Here is a 14,710-nt window from a genome sequence, read left to right on the forward strand (position 1 = left end):
AATGGAGAAAGAGACAGAAATAGCTGACAGGAATGTTCACTGCTTTATGTGCACACTGTTTACATTATGTATTCTGTGTCAGTGTTGTCTTCTGGACTTGTGTAAAGGTTTGCTCTGATTCTCTGTACAGCAGGTATAACAGGGACTGGCACATAGTAGGTGCTAATAAATACTTGTTGAATGAATGCATAAATGAATTTTTTAGCATTTTATGTGTTGAGTACTATGCTAAATGTTCTTTCTTTCTTTCTTTCTTTCTTTCTTTCTTTCTTTCTTTCTTTCAATTTTAGAGAGCTAGAGAGAGAGGGAGAGCGTGAATGGGGGAGAGGGGCAGAGGGAGACAGAATCTTAAGCCGGCTTCCACATTTAGCACAGAACCTGCTGCCACGCTCAGTCCCACGACTTTGGGATCCTGACATGAGCCAAAATCAAGAGTTGGACGCTCAACCAACTGAGCCACCCAGGGTCCCCTGAGTATTCTTATTTCTGTACATATTATCTCAATCCCAAACCTTCTGAGATTGCTGTTGTTATAAATTTAGAAAACAGTCTCAAAAAAGTTAAGCAACTTCCCCAAGATTACTTACAGGCTGTCTGGCAGAGATAGGATTCGAACTTCTTTTTGTCTCTGAATTACCTTATATTAATTATCATACTCTTGTAATAACCACTAGTCCACATAAACTATAATGAGAAACTATAAAGGTATGTTTAGATTGGGAAAAACCAAGAAATTCAGTTAATGTTGTTGCACTAACCATCAGAGATAAAAGTTTCTCTATTCTTTTTAGGGGCTAGGGTACACATCTGCTCTGTATATCAACATACCCCTTCAACTCTTTGAAGTGGTTAAAAAAAAAAAAGACACATGATAGCAATAGAATTATAATCACATTGTATATAGCTTTAGTAATATAACCATTTCCCTGTCCTTAAAAATGCTTCTAAAATATCAGCTTTAATGCCTGTATAGCATCCCACTTATGACTGTGTCATAATTTATTTTGTCATTGTCATATTGTCATTCATATAGGTTGTTTTCAACCATAAAATGCTGTAACAAACATCTGCGTGCGTATCTTTGCTCTTATCTCTTGTTACTCCTTTAGACAACATTCTAAGAAGTAGTATTAATAGAGTTAAAGAAGTTTTATTTTTTTAAGTAATATTTACTTTTTTTAAAGTTTTTTTTTAAAGTTTTATTTATTTAAGTAATCTGTACACCCATTGTGGGGCTCAAAGTCATGACCCTGAGATCACAGGTTGCATGTTCTACTGATTGAGCCAACCAGGTGCCCCCCCCCCAAAAGTATATTTTAAAGGCTATTACTGTATCTTGGCAAATCGTTTCACAGAAAGAACATTAAAGTTTTGAAATTGGCATGAGGTGGCAATACTCCATATAGTAAATGTACTAAGTTAGGAGTTTTGAAGATAGTATAGGAGAAAGGGATGGAGCATAGAAAGGCATTTTTTATTTTTTTATGACACTGAATAGATATAATACACTCACATTTTTCTAAATTCAAAAAGTACAAATGTGTGTGTAGTGAAAAGTCTCCTCCCATCCCTATCATCTGGGTACCCAGTTCCCTTCCATGGAAGTCAGTGTTACCTATTGCTTTTGTATTTCCAGGGAGATGCTTTGTAATATGTACAAGCCAATGTGTATATGCATTTTCCTTTCTTCTTTCCTTCCTACCTTTGCTTTTTAGCCAAAATGTTACTGTATTCAATATACTGTTCTGCACTATGCAGTTGTTTTTTAGAGAGAGAGCGTGATCAGAGAAGAGGGGTAGAGGGAGAGAAAGAATCTCAAGCAGGCTCCATACTCAACACAGAGCCCGATGTTGGGCTTGATCCCACGACCCTGGGATCATGACTTGAACTGAAATCAAGAGTCAGATGGTCAACTGACTAAGCCACCCAGGCGCCCCCAGATTTTTACTTAATACATCTTAGGGGTTAGTCTATGTTAATCATCATCAATTTTTTTGAAAACTATTTTTTATGAAAACATCATTTTTTTTTTTTTGTAGCTGTATGTTCTTCCATTTTAGTGATACCATCATGTTATTTCACCAGTTCTATTGATAGATGCATAGGCAGGATTAGAAACAACCTCGCATAGAATTCTTAGGAAATTAATAACCATGTATGTTAGGCACTTTTCACATGTAAAGTATATCTGTAGGCTACATTCCTTCTAGGTCAGAGGGTATGTTCATTTGTAATCTTGGAAGTGTCAGGTTGCCTTCCATTTAAATGGAGGAAGAGGTTATTCTGGATGATGGGGTATTGTCCATCAAATGGACTTAAGGGAGGTACTTAAGTGGGAATTTCAGACAGTTGAAAGGAGAGCATTGAGAGACGGGAAAAAGACTTCAAAAATGAAGGTAGTTAAAAGTAAAAAAATTTGGTTGCTTGGCCATTTAATTGAGGACCCTGGTGCTAGTGACCACCCATATACAAAAGAGATACTCCTGGGATGTTTATTCAAGAATCATACTGGATCCTTTCTGGATTCTGGACCTAGGAATGCAGAGATGCATAAAATACTCATAAAATACTAACCTACAGTGTAATGGAGGAAATAGATGAACAAACAATTATACAATGAGTTTCGCTACCCTAAATGCTGTACCTTGAAGATGTCAACTTAAGTTGAATTAGTCAAAAAATGAAAACATGGAGGGGCGCCTGGGTGGCTCAATTGGTTAAGCATCAGGTCATCATCTTGCAGTTTGTGAGTTTGAGCCCTGCATTGGGCTCCGTGCTGTCAGTGTGGAGCCTGCTTCAGATCCTCTGTCTCCCTCTTTCTCTGCCCCTCCTTGCTCACTCAAAAATAAACAAATATTTAAAAAAAAAAAAAAGGAAAGTATGGATGTTTAATATTTGATGCAACTTGTAACAATAGAATCTTACTATTTGAAGAATTGTAGAGTTTTAGTTTTACATCAACCCTTTACTTAGTGCAGGAGATCCCTACTTCACAAATTCTGACTATTGGTCATTAAGCCTCTGCTTAAATATCTCTAATGATAGAGAAGTCATAATCTTCTGTGAGGCAGTCAGTTCATTGTAGGGAGGAGCTGTAGTAAGGAAATGCTTTTTATGAAACATAATTTACCACATCCTGACCTCATGATTTGATTTAGTATTGGAGTGAGACAAATAGACACTAGGTCTATAAAATGAGGTAGTTGTCTCCACGGCTAGGATACCTTTCCAGTCAAACTTTGTCGAATTCGTTCTTTGATTTTCTGACCCATATTTACATAGCAGATGGATGTTCAAGTAACACTGATTATTTATTATTTGGACATTTGTGGAATTTTGTGCCCAGTTCTCTCTCTGTCTCCCCTATCACCATGGCTACAGTTAACAGTAAATGCTGTTGACTTTTAAAAATCTGTTGTTAAACAGATTCCCCAAATTTGCTAAGCAAATCTTTATCCTGTATTTATGCAGATTATTTTATTTGAGCCTAAACGAAGGCCTTTATATTAATTGTCCCTGTTAAATCTCATCTTGCCATTGAGGCAGCCTGTTCTTAGTGTGTTTTTCTTGGATATCAGTTAACTTTATATCAACTAATTCCATGGAGCTCAGGAGACTAGAAAATGGAAGTATTGTAAAAAAACAAAAAAACAAAAAACAAGTGATTGAGAATTTAGGCGTGCCCCTAGTCCTCCAGGTTGGAGTTGTATGTTGAATTAGAAATGTTTCTTAAGTCCTTGGACTTTCTGGAAACATTTCTGGGTAAATTTAAAGCCCTAAATTTGGGAGTGGAATGTTATCCGGACTAGACTAGAGAATTCGCTTTCATGCTGTATGGTGCTTGGTGTTTTGACAAGCTCACTTTGACATTACAGCTGCCAGGTAACCCTAAGGGGGTGGAGTTGAGAAGAACCACTGAGTACTTGGAAGAATAAAACCCTGTTGGTGGTCAGGGTTTTAGCCTTGTTTACAGAGATTGGCAGCATATTTACAAAAGAAGAGAACCTAGTATGCTTTCCCCAGAGCTGGAGCAGGGAGAAGAGAAGAGAGGACCAGACTTCTTGAGAGAGGGTGCGGCACTGGGCCTAGAGGGAAGACCGGAGGCAGAACTGGAGTGGGACGCGGACAAGATTGTAGCGGGGTTGCCAGCAGTACCTAAAAGGGTTTGTATGTATTCTAACTTTTGCCTTCATCCTTGCCAACAGTGGTATGATCTTCAGTTTTTAACAGTAGCTAAGCAGACTGAATAAAAGGCATCGTTCATGTCCTTTACCTGTCTTTTGGTGCATATTTGTAATATTTGGGAATACTCTCACTAGGTAGCAACACATAATTGTGCTATAATGGGAAGGGTAAGGGAAAGTAAGGGTCATCACCCTCAAAGTCAGAATGGTGAAAAGATTGGAATTCAGTCTCTGAGAGGGAAATCTTCATCCTCCTGTTGCTTTTTTACTGCTGAGCTGTCTCAGCAATGAAGGAACCTGAGTCCTTGTGGGGCCCTTTGATTACATCTCCCACTATTAGAGGAATAATGTTGTATTTTGGTTTTGAATGTGTTGACTTTGCAGTAAAAGGCAAGCCAAGCAGAGTGTTTCTTGGAAGGCAGTTAAAATATGAGTTTGGAGCACAAGGCCAAGAAGTGTAGAGATGTAGATCTGAGAGGTAGCAGAGGGCTGACTGTGGACATGGAAGTGTGGTGTCATGTAAACTAATAAAGAACAATGTGTCAGTGTGTCTCATATCCTGAAGAATTTTAGAAAAGAACATTGAATTTCACCAGAAAGGCATCACTAGTGAATTTCAACAGATGTTTCAGTCAAGTACTTGATAGAGGGAAAGAAGGATCGTGAGACCAAACAACAAGGGTTGAAAAAGGAGGGAGTATTGAAGTATATGCATAAAGCGGGGAGTAAGTTATTGGCCTGGGAAGACAAGGTTTCTGGTGCCAGTTTTTATTTAATCAACAAAGGTCATAGACCTGTCTGTTCTGTGTACTGTTCGCAGGCTGTCTGCTTTTCCACTTGTTTAGCAGGGTACCTGGGTTTGTGAATCAGCCCTGGGTGGCCCTAGCTGACTATCTAGCAGTGAAGGGAGGTAGAAAGAATAGGGTTTTGATGTGTGACCTCCAGACACAGTCAAATGAAGCAATGATGGAAATTTCCTTTATAGTTGGGACCAAGTGCTAGAATCTCAATTTGGGATTTATCACTATCAGTGAAATTGATAACCCCAGGAGTCCCGCTGTCTCTCTTTACTGTTGTCACTTTCTTTGACAGCTAGATGTTTGGTTTCTGACAGTCCTTCACATCACACCAACATCTTCTAATTTTGAAAATTCTGTGATTTATTTTGCAGTCTTTGGAAATTTCTATTGCTAGTAATTGTATTTCCTGGCATGGGATTGACAGTTTTCTGTGAACGCAGTGGCTTTTCATTGCAGTGCTGAATCGTAGTGAAATCTGCCTGAAGACCTTAATGGGGAATAAGGTTAAGCTAAATTTTATTTGCAGGAGAGATACCAATGCAAATAATTAAAGTGATAATTAAATCAGTAATTCCTTCTATACATAGCCAAGTTTGTACATGGTTCGGTTGCAGTAGCAATATCGTGTCTTACCTTTCTGTCCAGAGGCTGAAGTTTTCTTTTTACCTTGATTGTAATGCAGATGCAGATTTCAGAAGTGAGAGTGTGGGAAAATGTGCATCATAGAATGGAGGAAGCTGTAGCTGCTGGTAGATATTGGGGCCTGGAAGCAAAAGGTGACCAAGGTAGGAGAAAGGTACTGAACAGGGAGTTTGATTCGTATCTTTGCTGTCAGGCAGAAAAGCCCAACTCTAGGGGTCCAAACAAGAAGCTGTCCTATTGAACCACTGGGGAGTCTTGAAAGATTTGAGTTATTTAACATCTGGATACTAACTCAGAAACTTACAGATACCAATACCATCACATGTTTGTGATGAAAATGTAGTGGGAATTCACATCCACCTGTAACATGGGTAGGATGTTGTTATAAATTATTTTGGTACTCCTCAGTTTTAGTTTCTGCATTAATAAAATGACGGAACTGAATTAGAATGAGACAGTCTTCAAGGTTTCCTGCGGCCCTGTCTAGGACTGTACAGTGGAACTTTACGTACTACTTTGGGGAAGACGCGTTTCTTTGGTGGCCTACAAATAAAAACTGTGTGTGGAACGCCATTTATTATATGTGATAATTCTGTGTGGTCACATATGATTTATATTAGTAGTTTCAAGATGTGCTATTGTACAGTATCTCATTTGACGATCTCGTTGAGATGATGAAATAGGTCAGGAAGGGATTATGTTCATTTTGCTGATGAAATGAAACCATTATGGTTAATATCTTGAATAGTTATTGAAATCTGATGGTCTCATTAACATTTGGGATGCTAGCCACCAAGGATAAAATCCTGCCACTGAGGAGAAAAAACCTCAGGACAAAAAGCTGTCAGGACAACTTTCTCACCTTCAGCTATCTAGCAGATTTACATATGCTCCAAGTTCTGACTCAGATGGCCTGTGAAGCTTTTCTTGATATCCCTTCTACCTTGGCAGAGTTGAAGCGCTTTGATCATTGTCCTCCGGACCCTGGATTTTAGTGCTCCATTTAATCCACCCTGCTGAGCTCCTGCAGTCCAGATACTTGTCTTATTCATCCCTACACCCCGCAGCCTGCGCAGTACCTGGCAGATAGATAGATATGCTCAGTGAAGAAGTTGCAGAATGAAAGAGTCGAGTTGGTGGGCTGGTGTTAAAGGATGCTGCAGAGGAGGGTGTGAAACCTGGGCTCTGGAGTGGGAAGAAGACATCATTGTGCACCTTTTTTAGATAGAAATTTTGCCCTGTATGTGCATTTAAAAATTAACAACAGCCTAATTAATAAAGAGAGGTAGCTAGGGGTCAGATCTATCTATTCATAAAATAAATTTGAATTTAAAAAATGAGAATTAAAGCTCATGAATTGATGGAAATTTTTAAATTCTTGTTTTATTTTTTCTCTGAACTGTCATCATATATGTCAACTCTAAACATCATATATGTTTAACAGCAATCTTGTATTCAGTCTCAACTCTGATTTAGAGTAGTAAAATAGAATTTTAAAATTCTCTCAAGAAATAAACCCTAATCTGGTTAAGCTTTATGTTAAGTGAAGTTTATATTTGTCCAGTGACCTATTCTTGTTGAAAGACACTTGTTCAGAGAAGCCCTTTAGCCCTAATTTTCTCAAACTTGCCATAAGTAGTAACCCCTTTAAAAGGAAACATGCAGAATGTATTTTTCATGTTACTTAAATTGTATAGCTGTGAAACTAGATAAAAAATTTTTTATTGTTTTTGGCTCATTTATAACTATAAACCAAGACTGCAAATTAAATACAAAGACAACTATGAAACTAACAGATTTCAAGTTAATAGTTATTCGGTGAGACAGGTGATGTTTAGGTTTCACAATAGAAAAAAATAGCCTCAGGTCTCATGCCATTTTAAATCTGTTTCTCTATTTTCACTTGAGTGATACTAAAAGCTGCAAGTATCCATTCTCTGTAAGTAATGTTGTGCAAGGTACTATTAATGACTTTAAGGCTTTGTTTTTAAGTTCGGGATAATCAGACCTCATGTCTGACCAAAACACTTGCCAGCAAACATTCCTTAAATACCGGTTTTAATGAGATGTCAGCTGTGGTGTTCACTCGGAGATGAGGTTAACATGATGACATTACTGAAGTCTTTATTAAATGGTTCTCTATACCAGCTCATGCTGGAAGTGAGAATGGAAAAATGTCATTGGGTACTTCCATCCACACTTATTTCTAATGAACTTTTGCAATTGTACTACAAAGATAGGACCCGTGTAATACTTGCAGCATATATATATGGTATTAGCTGTTAGACTGTTTGTTGGCTTTTGACGATGCCTGTATTGTCATATGCTTTGATGATTCTAGTTTCCTGTACAGTATTTTCCACTGTTGGTTACAGTTACAATGAGACCTTTCCTTGCACAGTGTGCCATGAGAAACGTTTGGCCTGAGGGAGATCTTTTAAAATTTTTTTTTTTTCAACGTTTATTTATTTTTGGGACAGAGAGAGACAGAGCATGAACGGGGGAGGGGCAGAGAGAGAGGGAGACACAGAATCGGAAACAGGCTCCAGGCTCTGAGCCATCAGCCCAGAGCCCGACGCGGGGCTCGAACTCACGGACCGCGAGATCGTGACCTGGCTGAAGTCGGACGCTTAACCGACTGCGCCACCCAGGCGCCCCTAACCTGAGGGAGATCTTAATACAACCAAAGAAGTATCAGTGAAAGACAGCCTACTGACAGTACTTGTTTAGATTGTGGTTACTTATGATCCAGAATTTTTATCATTCATTTTAGATTATCTTTTATTTTATTTTTATTTATTTTTTATTTTTTTTAACGTTTATTTATTTTTGAGATGGAGAGAAACAGAGCATGAACAGGGGAGGGTCAGAGAGAGGGAGACACAGAATCGGAAGCAGGCTCCAGGCTCTGAGCTGTCAGCACAGAGCCCGACGCGGGGCTCGAACTCACGGACCGCGAGATCATGACCTGAGCCAGAGTCAGACGCTCAACCGACTGAGCCACCCAGGCGCCCCTAGATTATCTTTTAAATGAAAGCATTAAAAATTGTTTTGTACACAATTTGTAGACTCCCCTTTTTCTCCCAACATACTTGGGACCTCTGGTTTGGGAAATACTGCGTCAGCATGTATTTTTGTGATCACCATCTAAGAGTCCAGGATTAAACGGTGGGAAAACAAATTTTAAAAAACTTGGCCCTTCTTAATGTAATGAGAGACCCTTTAACAGCAAACTATAAATAGAGTGATTTGTTCGATCTGACAAGTCTTAAAGGTCCACAAAGAAGACTAGGAAACGTATCATAAGGACCCACCCAGTTATCTTAAGGGTGGGGAAGAGTTTAGAGCATATCATGGAAAAGATCTTGTTTGAATAGGGTCTTAAAGGATGAGAGGTGGGTTTAAATGAAGCAGAAAGATAGTATGTATGTGTGAAGACCATGGCCATGAAAGACATGATGGTGGGAAATGTGTGGCCTTAGATGGCATTTGCAAAGGGAGCTGTAAGTTGGAATCCAAAAGTAAAAGTCTTGTTAGGCCAAGCGTGTAGGTCTCATTTCATATATGCTAAGAGAGAAGATGAAGATCTTAGAATTGAGAGAGTATTCATGGCAGTATTTTTTATACATAGCAATTACACACTGTATCGTAGCGTTCGCCTTCTGTAGGCCTTGGAGCTCTTCAGGTGCTGGAACCATAAGTTAGTCTTGGTACACTAAGCTTTTGGTAGAGTAACTGATAAAACTAATGGTTAGACAGTATTGGTCGATTGACTAACCATGAGTACAGAGGATTCAGGAGAGAATGATGACAGTCTTCTATGGTGGTGGTTGTGATCTTTTGTGGGTGACAGACTCCTTTGTGATTCTGCTGAAAGCAACAAACCTTGAAAGCCATATATTTGACCTGCAGTTTCATGGCATTCATGTATCCCTGAAACCAGTCCATGGATTTTTTAGTCAGAATCCCTCCTTAGGAAATTATACCGGGGGAACCTATAATCACTGTGAATAACTGTCTCTTTTAATAATCTTTAAGTATTAGACTATGGACTATGACTGTGTCTTTTTTAATACTCTTTTTGAGTTCTTCTTGTGTTTGGGAGGAGTTAATTCAAATAGCTGAACTATTTAAGAAGAAGAAAGAACAATTTTTTTTTTTTTTTATGACGACTAAGGTAAAACATTGCTGGTCTGTAAAGGTAGTAAGTATATTAGTTAAGCCAGCAACCAAGAAGCACTTGCTTGAGGCAATCCTGACATTCCTGAGTTTGGTTTTAGCAAGTGAGTTGAGGTCCCCAAGACCACCCTTAGGCCCAGTGATTTGCTAGGACCAACAGGACTCAGAAAAGCAGTTGTACTCATGGTTATGGCTTATTACAGTGGAAAAGATACATATTAAAATCCTCAAAAGGAAAAGGCACATGGGGCAAATCCCAGGAGCAACCAGGTGCCAGCTTCCAGGTGTGCTGGCCCAGTGCAGTGGCACAGGTGCACTCACTCCATAGCTCAGCATCACTGTGACAGCACGTGCAGAGTGTTGCAGCTTGGCAAGCTCAGTGGAGCCTTGGTGTCCAGAGTTTTTATTGGGTCTCAGTCACACAGGTTTGCAGTGTTTGTATCAGGGAGAATGTGCCAAGGGCTCAGAGCTTATTGCCCAGGGACTAGCCAAGGGCCAGTCCTAAACAGGCCTTTCTTGGGAATATGCAACATTTGAGCATCACAAGCCTGTTGAGTTCTCCTTTCCTGCACAGTAAGCTGTTCAGAGAGTTAGCTTTCTTCTGGCCTGCCTGTCTAGCTATTCTTTTTTTAGATATGCTGTTTCTGTGGACCTCCTTGGTCTCATCATAGGTAGCCATTCTGTGTACTACATATCTGGACTGTAACGTTTTCCTCTCCAACGAGTAATTGGGAAGTTTGTTTGGACCTAAGGACATAACTGTGTTTTGCAGTTTCATGAGTTTGTAGTGAAATCTAAGTGCCCATTCTATCATTCATTTAACAGAAGTGTTGTTTTTTTTTTTTATTTTTTTAATGTTTATTTTTGAGAGAGAGAGAGAGAGGGACATAGTGCCCACAGGGGAGGGGCAGAGAGAGAAGGAGACACAGAATCTGAAGCAGGCTCCAGGCTCCAAGCTGTCAGCACAGAGCCCAATGCAGGGCTCGAACTCACAAACTGCGAGATCATGACCTGAGCCAAAGTCGGACGCTTAACCGACTGAGCCACCCACGCGCACCTAACAAAAGTTTTTTGAATGGTGGTATGTAACAGGCCTGCTAGACATGGATTTACAGAAATGATTAATATGGATCTTTGCCTGCAATATGCTTATAGTTTCATAGGGGAGAGAAAAAATATAGCAATCCTGTTAACGTGTGCTTTGGGAAGCACTTAACCTCATTGGAGACCATGGTGGAAGGTCTGTGTCTGTTTGTAGGGGAAGGTGTTGGTAATTACGGGAAGACTTCCCTGAAGGAGTCACTTCTCCAGTTAAGCCATAAAGATCAAAAGATACAACTGGGCATGTTGCTAGTGTTTCTCCAGTCTATGATTGCCTTAACTGGTGCAGTCTCCTTGGCTTACTGAGCAAGCACCCTAATCCTAGCTAGAAGATACATGCCTTTCTCAGGGTTTGCACAAGAGGAAAGAGAAATACAAATCTATTTCCATTACTCCATTACCATAAATCCACCCAAATGACATTTCCAACCTCTAGTGAAGTAGGTAGTTGTATTTTCACATATTGCTTCCAGGTGGGGGAATATGTGAATACATAGCTTTGGGCTGATAAGAATAACCATTAGAAATTTACATGTACTGTGTTTCAAATGGGAGAGCCTTACCTTGATGAAATTACTTGTAAGAATTTTTCTGTACTTGTAAACCAAAAAGTTTTAGAAAAAAACCTCGGTCCCGATTTTATCACGTTTGACTCCTATGTATGTGTGCTTCTCAACAGAATTTGGAACTTCTGAGAGAAATAAGCATTTTATTTTTTGAACAGTGCAAAGAAATTGTATTATAATAGGGTCAGGAATGTATTATTTTAGTGAATATGGGATAACTTCATATTGTGAACCTTGAGAATTTTTTCTAATAGAATCTTCTCTTTTCCCAGCATTACAGTGTTTCTGCCACCTTTGTACAAAAGACAATTTTACTTGTGTGACAGATGGGCTCTGCTTTGTCTCTGTCACAGAGACCACAGACAAAGTTATACACAATAGCATGTGTATAGCTGAAATTGACCTAATTCCCCGAGACAGGCCGTTTGTGTGTGCACCGTCTTCAAAAACTGGCTCTGTCACTACAACGTATTGCTGCAATCAGGACCACTGCAATAAAATAGAACTCCCGACTGTTGGTAAGTGGTTGTGTAAGACTTTTCTCTAATACTGCAAGAAAAGCTGATTCTGACCCAGGTTTTAGAACTAAAACCTTGCTCTGTGGAGAGGCAAGAAGGAACTTGTCCATAGTTGTAGAGTTATAGGAGTAGCCAAGATCCTCCTGCCTGCTGGGTGTGTGTTGTTGGAGAACATGGTTCCAATAATAGACTTTCTCTGAGGTCTGTTATGCCTAAAAGGCCATCCTCTTCAAGGCGGATTCTGACAGGGCTGCTGCAGCAGTACATCCTCAGAGTGTCCCTGCTTTGTCCTCAGAGTGGCCTTCTCTTCCTTGTATGATGCCCCAGCCTTTTAAAGCAGTCAGTAATGGGCAGGAATTGAGTGCAGCACTAAACAGTCCAGATGCCTTCATTTTGTAATTTAACTTTGCTTTATGATCTTTATATACAAATCATTAAATATGATTTCGGGGCTTTTGGTCCTTCACCATAGTTTACATTTAACAGTGTTCTGGCCGAGCCAGGAATTTGAAGGCTTCATAAATTCTTAGAATTAGATTAATGTTCAGGTTCTGGTTTAAGATGTTAGCCTGAGCACATGTATTTAACTCCTTCCATCACTTTCCTCAAATCCTGAATTTCTACAGTGGCAATATAGAATATTCAGTATAAAAGTGGGGGAAACCTGTATTCATGCTAGCAGAATTAATGGAAGAATACCAGCCTCATGCCTATATTTGTGAGAAACTTCTATAATTTATAGTGCAGATAGCATCAGACTAGTGAAGAATTGACTACCCAGATGAAGAGAAGTACATGAAAGCACCTCTTACAGAATCCCACCTAACCTTACACTGAGGCACTCGGGTGAGGAGGTTACAGGAGGAAATGCCCCATCCTTCTTTAGGAAGCACCTGCTTTCATTGGTCACGGAGGCAACCACAGTGCTCCCTCTCCACTCCGAGTTGGTCCAGGCATCGTGCTAATTAGAGTAGGAAGCACTGCTGTGGCCCAGCAGAAAAGGGCCAGCCCCACAGGTTACAGAGCGAGGCAGTCCTGCACTTCATTCAAGTGATAACAGCAAAGTAAAACCAGACCTTTCAGCATGGTGGGGAAGCTCCCCATGGCAAGTTTCTATCAGACTGATTTTTCTGACTTCTGTTTAGGCATCTGCAATTCTAAAATGACAAAGAAAAATTATAATTCCACAATTTCCCATTTCCATTTGGCTTGAAATATCTAAATGAAGACTCATAAAGCCTTGTGAAGAACTCACTTCATTTCTAATGCTCAACATACATAAATCCCTCATTCCCAGGTCTCTGATAAGCAAACAGCAAAAAAATAAAAATAACAATAAAAAAAAATTTTTACCAAATGAAAAGATTCAGTGGTTCAGAAGTGAACTGAACTGGGTGAATCAATCCTATGAAAAAGACTTACCTCATGATAGGGAAGAACTCCCAGACAGTCTAAAGTCCATTTTCAGTTAAAGATCATTTTTATTTTATTTATTTATTTATTTATTTATTTATTTATTTATTTATTTATTTATTAATGTTTGTTTATTTTTGACAAAGAGAGAGCAGGGGAGGGGCAGAAAGAGAGGGAGACATAGAATCCAAAGCAGGCTCCAGGCTCTGAGCTGTTAGCACAGAGCCTGATGCGGGGCTGGAATTCACAAACCGTAAGATCATGGCCTGAGCCGAAGTCAGACGTTTAACTGATTGAGCCACCCAGGCGCCCCTAAAGATCACTTTTAGATGAAAAGCTCAACTGATGAATTATTTTTAAAAATGCAGTATTGAGAGTGAATAGCAGACTGGATACTAATATTTTATAGTTAAGTGTGATACAAGCTTAAGGCAAGATAAGCTTGAGAAATTGTGTTATAATTCAGGGAGAAAAGAAGGTGAGCAAATTAAGAGCTATAGAGGATAAATCTAGGTGATCCAATACACTTACTACAAAAATTCCAGAAAATGACAAATGAGCAGACAGAAGAGAAGAATGTTAAACAAAATTAATGAAAAAATACGTAATGAAATACATATAATAAAATGTCAGTTTCAAGAATGAAGAAAAAAATTGCTTATGCATTCGGCACAAGTGAACACTGATTACCTCTAAAAAGAAGAAAAAGTTCAGATTTTCTGCTTTTTTAAATATCAGAAGTTAATGGAACATCATATATTAATTGTTACCTAAAATTCCTTAGGTCTGCCAAGATTTTCTATGTATAAAAACAACAGCCATTTTTAGATAATAAGTATTCAGTGTATGAGAACCCATGTACTCTTCTTAAAAGAAATTATAAGAATTAGGATTCTATCATAAGAAATCAATCCAAGTAAAGATCTCAAGAATGGGAAAGTTGTGATATGAAAGAAATGGTTCTGAGCAGTGAACCAGCAAGGCTCAGGATTAATGCCAATGTAATTAATGTGTTTCTGAAATAATGCAAAATGTTAGTTATTAAGAGATTATAAGAATATAAATGATCTTGAAATAAAAGTCCAAGTGGTAAATGTCTGACTCTTGATTTTGGCTCAAGTCATGATCTCTTGGTTAGTGAGATCAAGCCCCATGTTGGGCTCTGAGCAGACAGTGCCCAGCCTGCTTGAGATTCTCTCTCTCTCTCTCTCTCTCTCTCTCTCTCTCTCTCTTTCTCTCTTTTTCTCTTTTTCTCTTTGCCCCTCTCCCACTTATGAGAGCATGGGCACACTCCAATAAACTTTAAA

The 14,710-nt window shown here is 39.1% G+C and overlaps 1 protein-coding gene across 3 annotated transcripts in view; it reads left to right on the forward strand.

Moving 5' to 3' along the window:
- The window catches only part of TGFBR1 (transforming growth factor beta receptor 1), a 57,592-nt gene that overhangs the window by 16,888 nt on the left and 25,994 nt on the right, over positions 1–14,710 (forward strand). For 2 of the 3 annotated variants that reach the window (XM_047066916.1, XM_047066924.1), the window contains exon 2: positions 11,745–11,990. In XM_047066916.1, the coding sequence (XP_046922872.1) occupies positions 11,745–11,990 (246 nt within the window). Of the gene's footprint in view, positions 1–5,666; positions 5,770–11,744; positions 11,991–14,710 lie in introns of all 3 variants that reach the window. The other variant, XM_047066932.1, reaches the window with a different exon arrangement.

This window comes from Lynx rufus, unplaced genomic scaffold (genome assembly GCF_022079265.1).
Source record: "Lynx rufus isolate CCGP_SWC_20201006 ecotype Redwood Valley unplaced genomic scaffold, mLynRuf1.p SCAF_10, whole genome shotgun sequence".
NCBI classification, from domain to species: domain Eukaryota; kingdom Metazoa; phylum Chordata; class Mammalia; order Carnivora; family Felidae; genus Lynx; species Lynx rufus.